General features: G+C 53.9%; 1 protein-coding gene across 1 annotated transcript in view; it reads right to left on the minus strand.

Annotated features, from left to right (window-relative positions):
- The window catches only part of LOC147092837 (RAS guanyl-releasing protein 2-like), a 44,191-nt gene that overhangs the window by 8,554 nt on the left and 14,608 nt on the right, over positions 1-21,029 (minus strand). Inside the window, exons 5-14 of the mRNA XM_085976094.1 lie at positions 19,640-19,790; positions 17,771-17,944; positions 15,457-15,573; positions 14,266-14,541; positions 11,007-11,087; positions 7,942-8,052; positions 7,074-7,189; positions 4,840-4,981; positions 3,246-3,282; positions 520-675 (exon numbers count right to left, since the gene is read on the minus strand). Coding sequence (XP_085832220.1) covers positions 520-675; positions 3,246-3,282; positions 4,840-4,981; positions 7,074-7,189; positions 7,942-8,052; positions 11,007-11,087; positions 14,266-14,541; positions 15,457-15,573; positions 17,771-17,944; positions 19,640-19,790 — 1,361 coding nt within the window. The remainder of the gene's footprint in view (positions 1-519; positions 676-3,245; positions 3,283-4,839; positions 4,982-7,073; positions 7,190-7,941; positions 8,053-11,006; positions 11,088-14,265; positions 14,542-15,456; positions 15,574-17,770; positions 17,945-19,639; positions 19,791-21,029) is intronic.

The raw sequence follows: 21,029 nt of genomic DNA on the forward strand, positions 1-21,029 counted from the left end.
GTGTGTGAGAGTGTGTGAGGGTGTGTGAGGGTGTGTGAGAGTGTGTGAGGGTGTGTGAGGGTGTGTGAGGGTGTGTGAGGGTGTGTGAGAGTGAGTGTGTGTGAGAGAGTGTGTGTGAGAGAGTGTGTGTGAGAGTGTGTGTGTGAGAGTGTGTGTGTGAGAGTGTGTGTGTGAGAGTGTGTGAGTGTGAGTGTGAGTTTGAGTGTGAGTGTGAAAACAAAGAAAGTCTTGCATTTCTCTAGCGCCTTTCACCACCACCGGACATCCCAAAGTGCTTTACAGCCAATGAAGTACTTTTTGAAGTGTGGTCACTGTTGTAATGTAGGAAACGCAGCAGCCAATTTGCGCACAGCAAGCTCCCACAAACAGCAACGTGATAAATGACCAGATCATCTGTTTTAGTGATGTTGGTTGAGGGATCAATATTGGCCCCAGGACACCGGGTGTGCGCGTGGGTGTGTGCGAGAGATAAATGTCCCACTCCTGTGGTGCCACAGTGCCCATCGAGAGCCACCTCACCTGCCTTTGAGTTGTCGAGAGTGGAGTGCGTCACGGGGAAGCTGAACGATCTCCTGAGTGCGGGCGCGGGGCTGTCGAGGCTGATGCTCTTGGTGCGTTTGCGACACTCCATCACCAGCAGGCTCTTGCACTGCTTGTGGCAACTGATCCCACAAGCTGCAGAGAAACAGAGCGAGAGACGGTGAGGCAAAGGAGGAGACTCTGGGCCAGGCACCAGCGATTCAGGCACACCAGCTCTCTCTCTATTCCCTCTCTGTCCCTCTCCCTCCCTCTCTCTCCCCCTCTCTCTCCCCCTCCCTCTGCCCCTCCCTCTGCCCCTCTCCCCCTCCCTCCCTCCCTCTCCCCCTCCCTCATCCTCTCCCCATCCCTCTCGCCCCCTCTCTCCCCCTCCCTCTCTCATCCCTCTCTCCACCCTGCTCCCTCCCTCCCTCTCTCTCCCCCTCCCTCTCTCTCACCCTCTCTCCCTCCCTCCCTCTCTCTCCCCCTCCCTCTCTCTCACCCTCTCTCCCTCCCTCCCTCTCTCTCCCCCTCCCTCTCTCTCACCCTCTCTCCCTCCCTCCCTCTCTCTCCCTCCCTCCCTCTCTCTCCCCCTCACACTCTCCCCATCCCTCTCTCCCCCTCTCTCCCTCACACTCTCCTCCATCCCTCTCCCTCCCTCTCTCTCTCTCTCCCCCTCCCTCTCTCCCTCCCACTCCCTCTCTCCCCCACTTCCTCTCTCCCCTCTCTCTCTCCCTCCCCCAACTCCCTCCCTCTCTCCCTCCCACTCCCTCTCTCCCCACTTCCTCTCTCCCCCTGTCTCTCTCCCTCCCCCAACTCCCTCCCTTCCTCTATCCCTCCCTCTCTCCCCCTACCTCACCCTCCCTCTCGCCCCCTCCCTCACTCTCTCCCTCTCGCTCCCTCTCTCCCCCCCTCTCTCTCACCCTCCCTCTCTCTCACCCTCTCTCCCTCTCCCTCACCCTCCCTCACACTCTCCCCATCCCTCGCTCCCCCTCTCTCCCTCACACTCTCTCCATCCCTCTCCCCCTCTCTCCTCACACTCTCCTCCATCCCTCTCCCTCCCTCTCTCTCTCTCACCCTCCCTCTCTCCCCCTCCCTCACTCTCTCCCTCTCTCCCCCCCTCTATCTCTCCCTCCCTCTCTCCCCCTCCCTCCCTCTCTCTCACCCTCTCTCCCTCCCTCCCTCTCCCTCCCCCTCCCTCTCTCCCTCCCTCTCCCTCCCCCTCCCTCTCCCTCCCTCCCCCCCTCCCTCACTCCTCCTCCCTCTCTCTCCCTCCCCCCCTCTCTTTCTCTCTCTCCCTCCCCCTCCCCCTCTCTCTCCCTCCCCCTCTCTCTCCCCCCCTCACACTCTCCCCATCCCTCTCTCCCCCACACTCTCCCCCTCCCTCTCCTCCTCCCTCCCTCACTCTCTCTCCCACCCTCTCCCCTCCTCCCTCCCTCTCCCTCTCCCCCCTTGATCTCCCCCCTCCCTCCCTCCCTCTCTCTCTCCCTCCCTTCCTCTCCCCTCCCCTTCTCCCGCCTTCCCTCCCCCTCCCTCTCCCCCTCTCCCGCCCTCCCTCTCCCCCTCTCCCGCCCTCCCTCCCTCACTCTCCCCCTCCCTCCCTCACTCTCCCCCTCCCTCCCTCCCTCACTCTCCCTCCCACCCTCTCCCCTCCTCCCTCTCCCCTTTCCTCGATCTCCCTCCTCCCTCACTCTCTCTCCCATCCTCTCCCCTCCTCCCTCTCCCCCCCTCTCTCTCTCCCCCTCCCCCTCTGATTTCCCTCCACCATTCAGCACGCGGGCAGCTGGCCAGAAGCGCGAGTCCTTGTCCCCGGGGGCTCGTTAACAACGCTGGATGTGGCGCGTTCTCCCCTACCCCGCCCCCCCCCGATTCAGTCGTGTAATCGTGGCAAAAGAGACGGGTTCAAGGCGAAGCAACTCAGGGGACAGTTTACAGCGTGACACCGATCATGAGGCTCAATGGGTTCAACAGCAGGGAACCCACCCCGAGGGACGGTAGAGACCGACGCACTGCAACCTCTGACCCCGCTCAGGTCAAAGGGCGTGAGCCTAAATTAGACATGCCCTGAATACTAGCCCAGGATCAAAGATGGGCAACCAATACATAGTTTTTTACAAAGAGACCTTATGTTACCCTGGCTAGACCACACCTGGAGCACTGGGAGCAGTTCTGGGCCCCGCACCTTAGGAAGGATCTATTGGCCTTGGAGGGAGTGCAGCGTAGGTTTACCAGAATGATACCTGGACTCCAAGGGTTAAGTTACGAGGAGAGATTACACAAACTAGGGTTGTATTCCCTGGAATTTAGAAGGTTAAGGGGTGATCTGATCGAAGTTTTTAGAGATTCAGGTGAACAGATAGGGTAGAGAGAGAGAAACTATTTCCGCTGGTTGGGGATTCCAGGACTAGGGGCAGAGTCTAAAAATTAGAGCCAGACCTTTCAGGAGTGAAGTTAGGAAACACTTCTACACACAAAGGGTGGGAGAAGTTTGGAACTCTCTTCCGCAAACGGCAATCGATGCTCGATCAATTGTTAATTTAAAATCTGAGATTGATCGACTTTTGTTAACCAAAGATATTAAAGGGGCCAAGGCGAGTAGGTGGAGTTGGGTCGCAGATCAGCCATGATCTCATTGAATGGCGGAACAGGCTCGAGGGGCTCCTCCTGCTCCTACGTTCTGGTCTCCAGACACCGGGTTCCCCCGCCACGGGTCGACGCACCCCTCTTACCTTTGCACTTGTAGCCTTGTTTGTACAGGCCCCAGATCTGCGGGAGGAAACCAAAGGAAATTATCACGCAGCAGCGAGCAAGGAGGCCAGAGACAATCTGTGTGACGCGCTCTTCAAATCGACGCAGCTTCCCACACATGCGGTCCAGCCTCACGTGAATGATGTCCGTTTAAATCGAGGCAGGGTGGTCAGCAACAACAACTTGCATTTATACAGCGCCTTTAACGCAGTAAGGCGCTTCACAGGAGCGTTATCATACACCGAGCCACATAAGGAGATATTAGGACAGGTGATCAAAAGCTTGGTCAAAGAGGTCGGTTTTAAGGAGCGTCTTAAAGGAGGAGAGAGAGGCGGAGAGGTTTAGGGAGGGAATTCCAGAGCTCAGGGCCCAGGCAGCTGAAGGCACAGCCGCCAATGGTGGAGCGATGGAAATCGGGGGATAATCAAGAGGCCGGAATTGGAGGAGCGCAGAGATCTCAGAGGGTTGCAGGGCTGGAGGAGATTACAGAGATAGGGAAGGGTGCGAGGGCCATGGAGGGATTTGAAAACAAGGATGAGAATTTTGAAATCGAGGCGTTGCTTAACCAGGAGCCAGTTTAGGTCAGCGAGCACAGGGCATGATGGGTGAACGGGACTCGGTGCGAGTTAGGGCAATTAGACAACCACTTTAGGATAGTGGGAAGCAGACACCATGTGGGCTACTGGTTGTCCCCTCCTCCAATCCTCCTTTCCCCATCGCTCCCTCGTTGGCTAGACCTGCCCGGCCTCCAATCTTTCACTCAGGATCTCAACCTTTGAGCGTGGGCCTAAGTCCCGTCATTCCCGACTTCGAGCCACGCGCTCAAGCGAGAGGCCTCAATTGCTGCTGTGAAGACACCCTGGCTGGGTTCTGAGCTGCCCCCCACCCCCATCCCCCCCGAATTCTGCACTCGCCTCCTCTGTCATTCGGTTAAAATATAGACAGAGCCCTTTCTACCGTGCCAACTGGGCCTCTCCGGACAGTGCCTAACCTGGACTGGGACAGGCAGTGGAGAACAAAAAAAACATAAGAATTAGGAGCAGGAGTCGGCCATTCGGCCCCTCGAGCCTGCTCCGCCATTCAATAAGATCATGGCTGATCATCGACCTCAACTCCACTTTCCCGCCCGATCCCCATATCCCTCGATTCCCCCGAGAGTCCAAAAATCTATCGATCTCAGCCTTGAATATACTCAAAGAATCAGCATCCACAGCCCTCTGAGGGAGAGAATTCCAAAGATTCACCACCCTCTGAGTGAAGAAATTCCTCCTCATCTCGGTCCTAAATGGCCGACCCCTTATCCCGAGACTGTGACCCCTGGTTCTAGACTCTCCAGCCAGGGGGAAACATCCTCTCAGCATCTACCCTGTCAATCCCCCTCAGAATCTTATATGTTTCAATGAGATCACCTCGCATTCTTCTAAACTCCAGAGAGTATCGGCCCAATCTACACAATCTCTCCTCCGAGGACAACCCTCACATCCCAGGAATCAATCTAGTGAACCTTTGTTGCATCGCCTCCAAGGCAAGTATATCCTTCCTCAGGTAAGGAGACCAAAAATGGAGTATACGTACAAAGTTCTTGCAGTGCTCACAGAAGGTAGGCTTCAGGTAGGTGGTCTCCATGAAGTTGTGAATGAATCCCATCTTGCAGTTGAGTAGGGAGTTGGCTTGCGTGAAGTAGGTTATCATCTCATTTCTGCTGATCTGCCCATCGCTGGAAAAGAAAGACACCAGCTGGCTATAGGAGACGTGAGGAGCACATTCTTGCCAGCAAACCCGCCCGTTCCCCACCCCTATCACTTGTCATAGGAACAGGAGGAGGCCATTCAGCCTCTCGAGCCTGTTCCACCATTCAATTAGATCATGGCTGATCTGTAGCTTAACTCCATCTGCCCGTCTTGGTTCTGTAACCCTTAATACCCTTTCCGAACAAAGATCGATCAGCTTCAATCTTGAGACACAGTCTTCTTCCCCTGAGCAATTTATTCCTCAGCTCCATTCCCCCTTTGAGTTAATTGGTGAATCCCCACCCCCCACCACCAACTCCCCTCCTCACCCCCTAACTCCCTCAGTTTCATCTGGGAGAGAGAGAGAGAGACACCAGCTGCTATAGGATGCGAATTCACTCCCTCCACCACCGGCGCACCGTGGCTGCAGTGTGGACCATCTACAAGATGCACTGCAGCAACTCGCCAAGGCTCCTTCGACAGCACCTCCCAAACCCGCGACCTCTTCCACCTAGAAGGACAAGGGCAGCAGGCGCATGGGAACACCACCACCTCCAAGTTCCCCTCCAAATCACACACCATCCTGACTTGGAAATATATCGGCCGTTCCTTCATCGTCGTTGGGTCAAAATCCTGGAACTCCCTCCCTAACAGCACTGTGGGAGCACCTTCACCACACGGACTGCAGCGGTTCAAGAAGGCGGCTCACCACCACCTTCTCAAGGGCAACTAGGGACGGGCAATAAATGCTGGGCCTTGCCAGCGGCGAACACATCCCGCGAATGAATAAAAATAAAATGGCTTTACCTGGGTGGAATTGTTCCCTCCCATCCTGATCTTGAAAATGTCAACTGCGTCACTGTTGGCGAAGCTCTTCCCCTCGGCCCTCCCCCAACAGAAGCAGGGTGCCCCCTGAGCGGGATGGATCCAGGCCGCAGGTGTGACGCCCTCCCCTCCCCTCTCTGCGCTGAGGTATCTGATCTCGGACAGGCGCGGGAATGGGGCTCCTATTCCTCTCCTTATTGCACTGGTTGGGCTTCAATGGGAAGGGGTGGGGGGGGGTACAATCAGCCAGGTCTCCTGCTCCCGATCACTTGTCCAGCATCTCCTGCTGGTGGATTTCGGGACCGGGGAGGATCAGGCATGGCCCCTCCGCACCCACCCCCCCACCTTCCCCCATTTCTGAAGCCAGACGGTCCCCCAGTCTGGGTGGGCTCAGACATTTATGCTCCACACGAGCCTCCTCCCACCTCTCTTCATCTCACCCTATCAGCACAGCCTTCTATTCCCTTCTTCCTGATGTGTTTATCTCGCTTCCCCTTAAATGCATCTATGCTCTTCACCTCAACCGCCCCCTGTGGTAGCGAGTTCCACATTCTCACCACTCGCTGGGTGGTGAGATACCTGGGATGGCAGGAATGACGTTTGAGGAGAGATTGGGTCAATTGGGCTTATACTCGCTGGAGTTTAGAAGAATGAGAGGGGATCTCATTGAAACTTATAAAATTCTAACAGGACTGGACAAACTAGATGCAGGAAGGCTGTTCCCGATGGCGGGGGAGTCCAGAACCAGGAGTCACAGTCTAAGGATAAGGGGTAAGCCATTTAGGACTGAGATGAGGAGGAATTTCTTCACCCAGAGAGTGGTGAACCTGTGGAATTCTCTACCATACAAGGCAGTTGAGGCCAATTCATTAAATATATTCAAGAAGGAGTTAGATATATTTCTTAAGGCTAAAGGGAACAAGGGATCTTTCAGTCTATAGTACATAATTGAATCGCTCATCAAACTGGAGTTTTCCTTCAAATCTTCTGCTACCAGCCACTAGATAATTAATATATCGTCTTTCCTTGGAGAGAAGGCAGGGACAGAGTACTGAATTTGAATGATCAGCCGTGATCTCATTAAATGGCGGAGCAGGCTCGAGGGGCCGAATGGCCTACTCCTGCTCCTATGTAAAGAAGTTTCTCCTGAATTTCCTATTGGATTTATTACTGACTATCTTATATTGATGGCCCCGTGTTTTGGCCGTGGGAGCCAGGGAATAAGGGCGGACACTGGTATCGGTTGGTACTCACTTGTTCTCGTCTAAGACGCTGAACCTGTCCAGGTAGGGGAAGTTGGACGATATGATGCCGAACTCTTTCTGTGAGATATAGCCATCCTGGTCCACGTCAAAGTTCCTAAAAACAGACTGGAACACATCGACAACAGCAGAGAGAGAGAGAGAGAGAGAGAGAGAGAGAGAGAACATCAAGGAAGGCCCTCTGGTTACCGTGGCTTCCGTCAATGGGAACAGTTTCTCCCGATCTACTCTGTCCACACCCCTCGTGATTGTGAACACCTCTATCAAATCTCCTCTCAACCTTCTCTGCTCCAAGGAGAACAACCCCAGCTTCTCCAGTCTCTCCACGTTACTGAAGTCCCTCATCCCTGGTACCATTCTGGTCAATCTCCCCTTAACCTTCTCTGCTCCAAGGAGAACAACCCCAGCTTCTCCAGTCTCTCCACGTTACTGAAGTCCCTCATCCCTGGTACCATTCTGGTCAATCTCCCTTAACCATCTCTGCTCCAAGGAGAACAACCCCAGCTTCTCCAGTCTCTCCACATAACTGAACTTCCTCATCCCTGGTACCATTCTGGTCAATCTCCCCTTAACCTTCTCTGCTCCAAGGAGAACAATTCCAGCTTCTCCATTCTCTCCATGTCACTGAAGTCCCTCACTGAACCATTCTAGTAAATCTCTTCTGCACCCTCTCCAAAACCTTCACCTCTGAACACCTTAGACTTGCCTCCCTCAACTCCGCCCTCGCCTCCATCACTCACCGTCCCGGACGGTCCTTTAGCAGTAAGCTACCGACGCCTGTAGTCAATCTGCCGTCAGTATTATTTGAAGTGATACACAGCTTATGCAGAGTCTGCCCTAGGCTCAAGGACCTCACTTACCTCCACCATCTTGTGGATGTGCTTGTTAATTAACTCGGGGTTTGTTTTCGGTTTGACAGCGGATGACCATTCATCGATCACTGGGGGCTTGGGAGGGGTCGGGCTTGAGGGCTGGAAAAGAGAAACACAGACTGAATTCCAAACCGATCCAGCTAGAGTCTGCACCCCCGCCAACACCTGTAACTCACTCCCGGGTATCCGTTATTCTATATATAAACCCCCGAACCCCTGGATTAGATTCCAGTCTGTAACTCACTCCCGGGATCTGTTATTCTATATATAAACCACCCGAACCCCTCGATTAGATTCCAGCCTGTAACTCACTCCCGGGTATCTGTTATTCTATATATAAACCCCCGAACCCCTCGATTAGATTCCAGCCTGTAAGTCACTCCCGGGTATCTGTTATTTTATATATAAACCCCCCGAACCCCTCGATTAGATTCCAGCCTGTAACTCACTCCTGGGTATCCGTTATTCTATATATAAACCCCCTGAACCCCTCGATTAGGTTCCAGCCTGTAACTCACTCCCGGGTATCTGCGATCCTTGGACCTGCTTTCTCTCTCTGTCCCCTTCTCAGAATAAAGCGTTTGCCTTTTGCAAGAAGTCTGAGTGAGCTGTCTGTGGTCTCTGTGAATGGGTTGACGAGGCTAACCTCCATCCGCATTACCACTGACGCCTCTCCACCTGCGCACAGCCCGAGTTGCGGGGCGAGGAGGGCGAGTACGCCGGAGGAAAGAGGGATGAAGGCTCAGAGAGGCTGTGGTCGTCGGAGGGTCAACACAATCCACAGAGACGGAGATCCTCGTGACAGGGTGGAGTGGGTCGGGTCGGGTCACCAACTGTGGTCGGCCGTATCCCTGGAGGGTTAAATCACATGATCTCCCACCTCAAACCGCCACCCACTCCCCCGCCTCCAACCGCCACCCACTCTCCCGCCATTGGCCGCCCACCATGTCCATCCGTTCAGTCCGTAAGGGTGACCCCGAGCTTCCGGTCGCCTGTCATTTCAATTCACTGCTCCATTCCCACTCAGACCTCACCGTCCTTGGCCTCTTGCATTGTTCCACGGAAGCTCAGTGTAAACTCGAGGAACAGCACCTCATCTTCCGATTAGACACTTTACAGCCTTCCGGACTCAATATCGAGTTCAACAACTTCAGATCATAACCTCGACCCCTATTATATTTTTATATTTTTTATCCACACTTTTGGTTTGTGCCTTTTCCTTTTCTCTGTCCCACATGGCAGCTGTCTCTCACTCTGCCAGCGCATTTCACACTTCATCGAGAGCCATTGTTTGTTTCTTTACCTGTCCTATTACCATCTCGTCTCACCTTGAATATCTCTTAATGTCTCTTCTTTCATCCCCTCCCCCATTTCCCAGCCCCCAAACTGGCCTTTGTTTCATTTCCTGCCTTTTCTCTCAGTTCTGACGAAGGGTTTCGACCCGAAACGTTGACTCTGTTTCTCTCTCCAGCATTTTCTGTTCTTATGTCTATCCTCGCGGTGGCCCCGCCGTCCTAACCAATCGGAAGGTGAATAGAATCTTCATTATCCGATTGGATGATTGCTAACTGTCAGTCAAACGGCCTTACTTCCCCAACCCCCAGCACCGCCTCCAATATTTTGTAACCAATACACCGAAAAGAAAATTGAAGGAAAGCACACAATTCTTTAACCGCCCCCCCCGATGATTTTTCTCCCTGGGTGTTGCTCGCAGTAGGGTCCAGGAGATCAGTCTTCAATTCCTGGCGGCTTGGCGACCCCTTCGATGGCGGGGATTAGGAGGTTGAAGACGAGAGGGTGTAAATTCAGAAAGACAGACTTGCATTTCTCCAGCGCCTTTCACCACCTCAGGACGTCCCAAAGCACCTTCGCAGCCAATGAAGTACTTTTTTTTTAGAAGTGCAACGTGGGAAACGCGGCAGCCAATCTGCGCACAGCAAGCTCCCATGAACAGCAATGTGATAATGACCCAGATTGTCTGTTTTTAGTGATGTTGGTTGAGGGATAAATATTGGCCCCAGGACACCGGGGGAGAACTCCCCCTGCTCTTCTTCAAATAGTGGCCGTGGGATCTTGTACCTAAGAGGGGCAGACGGGACCTCGGTTTAACGCCACGTCTGAGAGATGGCACCTCCGACAGTGAGGCGCTCCCTCAGTACTGCCCCTCCGACAGTGCGGCGCTCCCTCAGTACCGCCCCTCCGACAGTGCGGCACTCCCTCAGTACCGCCCCTCCGACAGTGCGGCGCTCCCTCAGTACTGCCCCTCCGACAGTGCGGCGCTCCCTCAGTACCGCCCCTCCGACAGTGCGGCGCTCCCTCAGTACCGCCCCTCCGACAGTGCGGCGCTCTCTCAGTACCGCCCCTCCGACAGTGCGGCACTCCCTCAGTACCGCCCCTCCGACAGTGCGGCGCTCCCTCAGTACTGCCCCTCCGACAGTGCGGCGCTCCCTCAGTACTGCCCCTCCGACAGTGCGGCACTCCCTCAGTACTGCCCCTCCGACAGTGCGGCGCTCCCTCAGTACTGCCCCTCCGACAGTGCGGCGCTCCCTCAGTACTGCCCCTCCGACAGTGCGGCGCTCCCTCAGTACTGCCCCTCCGACAGTGCGGCGCTCCCTCAGTACTGCCCCTCCGACAGTGCGGCGTTCCCTCAGTACTGCCCCCCCGACAGTGCGACGCTCCCTCAGCACTGCCCCTCCGACAGTGCGGCGCTCCCTCAGTACTGCCCCTCCGACAGTGCGGCGCTCCCTCAGTACTGCCCCTCCGACAGTGCGGCACTCCCTCAGTACTGCCCCTCCGACAGTGCGGCGCTCCCTCAGTACTGGCACTGGGAGTGTCGGCCTGGGTTTTTGTGCTCAAGTCTCTGGAGTGGGGCTCGAACCCATGACCTTCTGTCTCAGAGGCGAGAGAGACCATGGTTGACACTGCCGCTCAACATCCCTTGTGCCCTGTTACCGGGCGTGAAACGGGCGCGACCGCAACCAAGTTCACGGGGCAGAGGGAGCTGGAGGGGAAGCAGATTGCGCGCCACAAGACCATCGAACTTTCATACTCACTGCAGACTTTGAAGTACGGGGTTCCCGTAACAGGGACAATTTGTAGATCTCATCATCTGTGTGGAACTGATCCAGGGAGACCTGCAGGGGCATCAAAGAAGGATACTTGAGAGAAGAATTTGGATTGGTTCTCCTTAGAGCAGAGACGGTTCAGGGACGATTTGATCGAGGTGTTCAAAATCATGAGGGGTTTTGATAGAGTAAATAAGGAGAAACGGTTTCCACTGGCAAAAAGAAAGGCTTTATATCGCACCTTTCACCACCTCAGGACGTCCCAAAGCGCTTTACAACCAATGAAGTACATTTTTTGAAGTGTGGTCACTGTTGTAATGTAGGAAACGAGGCAGCCAATTTGCACACAACAAGTTCCCACAAACAGCAATGTGATAATGACCAGATCATCTGTTTTAGTGATATTGATTGAGGGATAAATATTGGCCCCAGGACACCGGGGGGAACTCTTCGAAATAGTGCCTTAAGATCTTTTATGTCCACCTGAGAGAGCAGAAGGGGCCTCGGTTTAACATCGCATCTGAATGACGGCCCCTCCGACAGTGCGGCGGTCCCTCAGTACTGCCCCTCCGACAGTGCGGCTCTCCCTCAGTACTGCCCCTCCAACAGTGCAGCTCTCCCTCAATACTGCCCCTCCGACAGTGCGGCGCTCCCTCAGTACTGCCCCTCCGACAGTGCAGCTCTCCCTCAATACTGCCCCTCCGACAGTGCGGCGCTCCCTCAGTACTGCCCCTCCGATAGTGCGGCGCTCCCTCAGTACTGCCCCTCCGACAGTGCGGCGTTCCCTCAGTACTGTCCCTCCGACAGTGCGGCGCTCCCTCAGTACTACCCCTCCGACAGTGCGGCGCTCCCTCAGTACTGCCCCTCCGACAGTGCGGCGCTCCCTCGGTACTACCCCTCCGACAGTGCGGCGTTCCCTCAGTACTGCCCCTCTGACAGTGCGGCGCTCCCTCAGTACTGCCCCTCCGACAGTGCGGCGTTCCCTCAGTACTGCCCCTCCGACAGTGCGGCGCTCCCTCAGTACTGCCCCTCCGACAGTGCGGCGCTCCCTCAGTACTGCCCCTCCGACAGTGCGGCGCTCCCTCAGTACTGCCCCTCCGACAGTGCAGCGCTCCCTCAGTACTGCCCCTCCGACAGTGCGACGCTCCCTCAGCACTGCCCCTCCGACAGTGCGACGCTCCCTCAGTACTGCACTGGAGTGTCCGCCTAGCTTTATGTGCTCAAGTCTCTGGAGTGGGACTCGAACCCACAACCTTCTGACTCAGAGGCGAGGGTGTGACCCACTGAGCCGCGGCGGACACGGTAACCAGAGGACACAGATTTAAGGTAATTGGCAAAAGAACCAGAGGGGGAGGTGAGGAGAATTATTTTACTTAGCGATCACCAATATCTCCAATATTTTTATAACTGATAAGTTAAAGTTTTCAAAGAGACCACACCTGGAGTATTGTGCACAGTTTTGGTCTCCTTACCTAAGGAAGGATATACTTGCCATAGAGGGAGTGCAACGAAGGTTCACCAGACTGGTTCCTGGGATGGGGGGATTGTCCTACGAGGAGAGATTGAGTAGACTAGGCCTATATTCCCTAGAGTTTAGAAGAATGAGAGGTGATCTCATTGAAACATACAGAATTCTTACACGGCTTGAGAGGGTAGATGCAGGGAGGATGTTTCCCCCTGGCTGGGGAGTCTAGAACCAGGGGTCACAGTCTCAGGATAAGGGGTCAGCCATTTAGGACTGAGGGCCATTTAGGGCCCTATATACAGTAAGCTCTTTCGTATCCGGCACCGACGGGTCCGGGATGGTACCGGTTGATTAAAAATTCTGGATAATGGAGATGTAGGCAATTTTTAACACAAAAAAAATAAAAACCAGTGACTAACTCAGCCACTGCGGAAAACTCGGACTCGGAAAAACGAAAAATGGATGGATTCGGCAAGATTACCGGCTATCTATTTTGCAGAATGACATGAATCAGTCATTCATGAAAGAAAGACTTAGGAAATAATATTGAGCGGCCTGCGGGTGGTGCTGTCCAGGGAGAGTATAAATACTCGGGCACGGGCCCAGCTTGCGCAGGACATTCTTAACAGGAACTAGTGAAGGACACAACTAGACCTCCATGTTGTAAAACAGTTGATTAAAGATTTGTTTAACGCTTAGACCAAGTGCCTAGTAGTTTTCTTACGTCACCGGTTATTAAAGAATTCTGGTTGATTAGGTACTGTTTAAACGAGAGTTTACTGTAATTGCAGTAAGACGTCTTTACTCTTATACCCAAATCCTCTTGTGATAAAGGCCAACAGACCATTTGCTTTCCGAATTGCTCTGCTAGTATCCGGCTCCTTGAGCGATACGAGAATTAACGGGAGGAGGACAGGGAGCTAAACTGAGACACGAAAAGCTTGCGTGCTCCTCCACTCGTGAACCGAGGGGATTCGGGGGGCAGATCAGCAATGAGGTTCTAGCATGCTGATGGAGGGGACGGTTGTCTGCTGAAGGAAATATCAAAAAGGTTGACGGAATGCTGGCCTTTATATCGAGAGGACTAGAATACAAGGGGGTAGAAGTTATGCTGCAGCTGTACAAAGCCCTGGTTAGACCACACCTGGAGCACTGGGAGCAGTTCTGGGCCCCGCACCGTAGGAAGGATATATTGGCCTTGGAGCGAGTGCAGCGTAGGTTTACCAGAATGATACCCGGACTCCAAGGGTTAGGTTACAAGGAGAGATTACACAAACTAGGGTTGCATTCCCTAGAAGTTAGAAAGTTAAGGGGTGATCTGATCGAAGTTTTCAAGTTATTAAGGGGAACAGATAGAGAGAAACTATTTCTGCTGGTTGGGGAGTCTAGGACTAGGGGGCATAGTCTAAAAATTAGAGCCAGACCTTTCAGGAGTGAAGTTAGGAAACACTTCTACACACAAAGGGTGGTAGAAGTTTGGAACTCTCTTCTACAATTGAAGCTAGATCAATTGTTATTTTAAAATCTGAGATTGATAGCTTTTTGTTAACCAAAGTTATTAAGGGATACGGGGCAAAGGCGGATGGATGGAGTTAGGTCACAGATCAGCCATGATCTCATTGAATGGTGGAACAGGGTTGAGGGGCTGAATGGCCTCCTCCTGTTCCTGTGTTCCTACCTAGAGGTCCACCTACCGTCAGTAGGTTGACGAGGTCCATGCTGGGCTCGAGGGGCTGACTGGCCTCTTCCTGCTCCTGTCTTCCTACCTAGAGGTCCACTTACCGTCAGAAGGCTGACGAGGTCCATGCTGGGCTCGATGGGCGGAGGAGTGACCTGCACCAGGATCAGCTCGTTGAGGATGGAGTACAGTTGCTGCATTTTGGCGATGTTGAGCCGCTCCTTCTCCGCCCAGTCGGCCAGGGCGAGGTGGACGGCCAGCAGGTCCTTGAGGTGCACGCCCAGGATGGGGAACTTGAACCCTGACCCTTCCGCAAAGCACTTCCGATAGTTGCTGTAGTTGCCACAGGACGTGACCAGTTCCATCAGGCTGTCTGAAATCTGGAAATCAGGGTCACAGCACAAGAGAGTCACTGCGTGGAAGAACGAGAGGCGATCTCATTGAATTTTATCAGATTCTGAGGGGGATTGACAGGGTAGATGCTGAGAGGCTGTTTTCCCTGGCTGGAGAGTCTAGAACCAGGGGTCATAGTCAGGAAACATATAAGATCCTGAGGGGGTCTGGACAGGGTGGATGTGGAGAGGATGTTTCCTCTTGTGGGAGAATCTAGAACTAGGGGTCACTGTTTAAAAATAAGGGGTCGCCCATTTAAGACAGAGATGAGGAGAAATATTTTCTCACAGTGGGTGGTGAGTCTTTGGAACTCTCCTCCTCAGAGGGCGGTGGAAGCAGAGTCTTTGAATATTTTTAAGGCAGAGGTAGATAGATTCTTGGTGAGCAAGGGGGTGAAAGGTTATCGGGGGTAGGCGGGAATGTGGAGTAATCAGATCAGCCCTGATCTTATTGAATGGCGGAGCAGGCTCGAGGGGCCGAGTGGCCTATTCCTGCTCTTCATTCGTATGTTCGTATATACATATATAGTCTCAGAATAAGGCGTCGGCCATTTAGGACTGAGATGAGGAGGAATTTCTTCACTCAGAAGGTGGTGAATCTTTGGAATTCTCTGCCCCAGAGGGCTGTGGAGGCTGAGTCGTTGAGTATATTCAAGGCTGAGCTCGATAGATTTTTGGACTCTCGGGGAATCAAGGGATATGGGGATCGGGCGGGAAAGTGGAGTTGAGGTGGAAGATCAGCCATGATCTTATTGAATGGCGGAGCAGGCTCGAGGGCCCGTGTGGCCTACCCCTGCTCCTATTTCTTATGTTCTTGTGTGAGGTCTAACTGTAAATTACCCCGTCCCTTGTCCCGTGCACGGTTCGCTATGATACTGTTGAATCGTTGCAGTGCGCTCGCACCTTTACAACGTCTGAACTGACGTAATGGTATGTCTCCTTCAGGCGGGAGATAGCGCTGTGACTCAAACCGCCAATCACTGCCATCAACGTGTTATAATTCTGGAGCTGGAGCAGTCTCTGAAAGGAACAGAACAGTCAATGAGATTGAAGCCATTAAAATTCAGAAAGTGCTTTACTCTGTATCTAACCCGTGCTGTACCTGCCCTGGGAGTGTTTGATGGGACAGTGAAGAGGGAGCTTTACTCTGTATCTAACCGGTGCTGTAACTGCCCTGGGTGTGTTTGATGGGACAGTGTAGAGGGAGCTTTACTCTGTATCTAACCCGTGCTGTACCTGCCCTGGGAGTGTTTGATGGGACAGTGAAGAGGGAGCTTTACTCTGTATCTAACCGGTGCTGTAACTGCCCTGGGAGTGTTTGATGGGACAGTGTAGAGGGAGCTTTACTCTGTATCTAACCCGTGCTGTACCTGCCCTGGGAGTGTTTGATGGGACAGTGAAGAGGGAGCTTTACTCTGTATCTAACCGGTGCTGTAACTGCCCTGGGTGTGTTTGATGGGACAGTGTAGAGGGAGCTTTACTCTGTATCTAACCCGTGCTGTACCTGCCCTGGGAGTGTTTGATGGGACAGTGTAGAGGGAGCTTTACTCTGTATCTAACCGGTGCTGTAACTGCCCTGGGAGTGTTTGATGGGACAGTGAAGAGGGAGCTTTACTCTGTATCTAACCCGTGCTGTACCTGCTCTGGGAGTGTTTGATGGGACAGTGTAGAGGGTGCTTTACTCTGTATCTAACCCGTGCTGTACCTGCTCTGGGAGTGTTTGATGGGACAGTGTAGAGGGAGCTTTACTCTGTATCTAACCCGTGCTGTACCTGCCCTGGGAGTGTTTGACGGGACAGTGTAGAGGGAGCTTTACTCTGTATCTAACCCGTGCTGTACCTGCCCTGGGAGCGTTTGATGGGACAGTGCAGAGGGAGCTTTACTCTGTATCTAACCCGTGCTGTACCTGCCCTGGGAGCATTTGATGGGACAGTGTAGCGGGAGCTTTACTCTGTATCTAACCCGTGCTGTACCTGCCTTGGGAGTGTTTGATGGGACAGTGTAGAGGGAGATTTACTCTGTATCTAACCCGTGCTGTACCTGCCCTGGGAGTGTTTGATGGGACAGTGTAGAGGGAGCTTTACTCTGTATCTAACCCGTGCTGTAACTGCCCTGGGAGTGTTTGATGGGACAGTGTAGAGGGACCTTTACTCTGTATCTAACCCGTGCTGTACCTGCCCTGGGAGTGTTTGATGGGACAGTGTAAAGTGAGCTTTACTCTGTATCTATCCCGTGCTGTACCTGCCCTGGGAGTGTTTGACGGGACAGTGTAGAGGGAGCTTTACTCTGTATCTAACCCATGCTGTACTTGCTCTGGGAGTGTTTGATTGGAAAGTGTAGAGGGAGATTTACTCTGTATCTAAACCGTGCTGTACCTGCCCTGGGAGTGTTTGATGGGACAGTGTCGAGGGAGCTTGACTCTGTACCTAACTTGTGCTGTACCTGCCCTGGGAGTGTTTGACGGGACAGTATAGAGGGAGCTTTACTCTGTATCTAACCTGTGCTGTACCTGACCTGGGAGTGTTTGATGGGACATTGTAGAGGGAGCTTTACTCTGTATCTAACCCATGCTGTACCTGCCCTGGGAGTGTTTGACGGGACAGTGTAGAGGGAGCTTTACTGTGTATCTAACCCATGCTGTCCCTGCCCTGGGAATGTTTGATGGGACAGTGTAGAGGGAGCTTCACTCTGTATCTAACCCATGCTGTATCTGCCCTGGGAGTGTTTGATGGGACAGTGTAGAGGGAGCTTTACTCTCTATCTAACCCGTGCTGTACCTGCCCTGGGAGTGTTTGATGGGACAGTGTAGAGGGAGCTTTACTCTCTATCTAACCCGTGCTGTACCTGCCCTGGGAGTGTCCGTGGGACAGCGTACAGGGAGCGTTACTCTGTATCTAACCCGTGCTGCACCTGCCCTGGAACTGTTTGATGGGACAGTGTAGAGAGAGCTTGACTCTGTATCTAACCCGTGCTGTACCTGCCCTGGGAGTGTTTGATGGGACAGTGTAGAGGGAGCTTTACTCTGTATCTAACCCGTGCTGTACCTGCCCTGGGAGTGTTTGATGGGACAGTGTAGAGGGAGCTTTACTCTGTATCTAACCCGTGCTGTACCTGCCCTGGGAGTGTTTGATGGGACAGTGTAGAGGGAGCTTTGCTCTGTACCTAACCCGTACTGACCTCGGCTGTGCCCCGCGGTGGATGTTACCCCGCCACGTACCTGGGCCACGTGGATAAACTTGGTGATGACCTCTGCCCTCTGTTGGGGCGTGTGCATGCTGAGGACCATCATCTGCACCCATTGCGAGACGCTGTTGAAGAGGCTGATGAACCGTTCCAGGATTGGGTTGTCTTTGGTGCAGCCGTGCTTTGCGAAGCTTTGGTAATCCCGGAACTGCGTGGACAACAGGGAGAGTGTAACGCCAAACAGGGAAAGGAAAATATACATCTGCCTGTATAAACACACATTGACGGTCAGTTTTGCCCCGTTATATATTCCCCTGTCCTCATTTTGAATGGAAACTGTCTTGTAGTGCTTTTTTTTTACAGGCATGCGCCATCATAAGCAGGGACGTTACATTGCAAACCGCTGTCAACAACGAATCCTGTTCACCGCTTGCACAGACCTCCAGATCATATTAGCTTTATTGGGAGTGCGGAGAATTCTGGGCACACAGAAGGCACAGACCAGAATTCAAAACCAACGGGTTGCAATCCTAAAGTGTCAACCGTGGCTCAGTGGGTATCTCCCTCACACCTCGAGCTCCACTCCACAGACTTGAGCCCCATAATCCCAGACCGACATTCCCCCGGTGCCAGTACTGAGGGAGCGCCGCACTGTCGGAGGGTCAGTACTGAGGGAGCGCCGCACTGTCGGAGGGGCAGTACTGAGGGAGCGCCGCACTGTCGGAGGGGCATTACTGAGGGAGCGTCGCACTGTCGGAGGGGCAGTACTGAGGGAGCGCCGCACTGTCGGAGGGGCGGTACTGAGGGAGTGCTGCACTGTCGGAGGGGCGGTACTGAGGGAGCGCTGCACTGTCGGAGGGTCAGTACTGAGGGAGCTCGCACTGTCGGAGGGGCGGTACTGAGGGAGCGCTGCACTGTCGGAGGGGCAGTACTGAGGGAGCTCGCACTGTCGGAGGGGCGGTACTGAGGGAGCGCTGCACTGTCGGAGGGGCAGTACTGAGGGAACACCGCACTGTCGGAGGGGTGGTACTGAGGGAGCGCCACACTGTCGGGGGGGCAGTACTGAGGGAGCGCTGCACTGTCGGAGGGACAGTACTGAGGGAGCGCCGCACTGTCGTAGGGGCAGTACTGATGGAGCGCTGCACTGTCGGAGGGGCAGTACTGAGGGAGCGCCACACTGTTGGAGGGGCAGTACTGAGGGAACACCGCACTGTCGGAGGGGCGGTACTGAGGGAGCGCTGCACTGTCGGAGGGGCAGTACTGAGGGAGCGCCGCAGTTTCGGAGGGGCAGTACTGAGGGAACACCGCACTGTCGGAGGGGCGGTACTGAGGGAACACCGCACTGTCGGAGGGGCGGTACTGAGGTAGCGCTGCACTGTCGGAGGGGCAGTACTGAGGGAGCGCCGCACTGTCGGAGGTGCCGTCTTTCGGTTCAGACGTTAAAGCGAGGCCCCATCTACCCTCTCAGATGGATGCAAAAGTTCCCATGGCCACTATTGGAAGATGGGCAGGGGAGTTCTCCTGGGGCCAATATTTATCCACAAGCTAAATTGATTATCTTATTTATCTCCTTGCTGTTTGTGGGAGCTTGCTGTGCACAAATTGGCTGCCATGTTTCCTACATTACAACAGTGACTACACATCAAAAGTACTTCATTGGCTGTAAAGCGCTTTGGGACGATCTGAGGTGGTGAAAGGCGCTGGAGAAAGGCGAGTCTAAACTGAGCTATAATGGGCTCCCTCTTTCTGCATTTGTAGTCACGTGGATTACAGAAAAAATTATCTTCTTTCCTGGGAGTTAGTAAGCAACAGACTTGATGCCCTCCCGCTTGCCATGTCTAATTTTGAAGGCCAACTCTAACGAAAGAGAATTGCAAGAGGCCGGAAAGAAAAGGCTTCTCACCAGGATCCGGCAGAACGATTTATATTCCAGGTAGGTCAAGTGCTCAGCCAACTCCAGTGGTCCCAGGTGGTCGAACAGGAGGGACATCTTCCTCTTCTTCTGCGTGACGTGGTTGCATTGCGTGACCTGCCTCTTCCACTCGTACGAAGGCCTGCAACGGAACAAAGGCGGGGATTGTATGCGTCGGGAACATGGCGGATATGGGTGGGTAGCTGAGGTGTGTGACTCACACTAGTCTAGGGTCAAACGCACTCGGCAGCTCCCCATCGTGTAGTCCTCCTCTTTGAAATGCTGCTCGGGTCGCAGATGTACCTCCTGCTCCTCCTCTAAACCTTCTCCCCAAGTTCCACACCCCAACCTTCTCCCCAAATTCTACATCTCCACCTCCTGCTCCCCCCAAACCTTCTCCCCAAGTTCCACACCCCAACCTTCTCCCCAAATTCCACATCTCCACCTCCTGCTCCCCCCAAACCTTCTCCCCAAATTCTACATCTCCACCTCCTGCTCCCTCCAAACCTTCTCCCCAAGTTCCACACCCCAACCTTCTCCTCAAATTCTACATCTCCACCTCCTGCTCCCCCCAAACCTTCTCCCCAAGTTCCACACCCCAACCTTCTCCCCAAATTCTACATCTCCACCTCCTGCTCCCCCCAAACCTTCTCCCCAAGTTCCACACCCCAACCTTCTCCCCAAATTCTACATCTCCACCTCCTGCTCCCCCCAAACCTTCTCCCCAAGTTCCACACCCCAACCTTCTCCTCAAATTCTACATCTCCACCTCCTGCTCCCCCCAAACCTTCTCCCCAAGTTCCACACCCCAACCTTCTCCTCAAATTCTACATCTCCACCTCCTGCTCCCCCCAAACCTTCTCCCCAAGTTCCACACCCCAACCTTCTCCTCAAATTCTACATCTCCACCTCCTGCTCCCCCCAAACCTTCTCCCCAAGTTCCACACCCCCAACCTTCTCCCCAAATTCTACATCTCCACCTCCTGCTCCCCCCAAACCTTCTCCCCAAGTTCCACACCCCAACCTTCTCCTCAAATTCTACATCTCCACCTCCTGCTCCCCCCAAACCTTCTCCCCAAGTTCCACAACCCAACCTTCTCCCCAAATTCTACATCTCCACCTCCTGCTCCCCCCAAACCTTCTCCCCAAGTTCCACAACCCAACCTTCTCCCCAAATTCTACATCTCCACCTCCTGCTCCCCCCAAACCTTCTCCCCAAGTTCCACACCCCAACCTTCTCCTCAAATTCTACATCTCCACCTCCTGCTCCTTCCCAAACCTTCTCCCCAAGTTCCACACCCCAACCTTCTCCCCAAATTCTACATCTCCACCTCCTGCTCCCCCCAAACCTTCTCCCCAAGTTCCACACCCCAACCTTCTC

The sequence above is a fragment of the Somniosus microcephalus genome, unplaced genomic scaffold (assembly GCF_052327205.1).
Source record: "Somniosus microcephalus isolate GS21.2 unplaced genomic scaffold, FLI_Smic_1.0 unresolved_chr2, whole genome shotgun sequence".
NCBI lineage: Eukaryota > Metazoa > Chordata > Chondrichthyes > Squaliformes > Somniosidae > Somniosus > Somniosus microcephalus.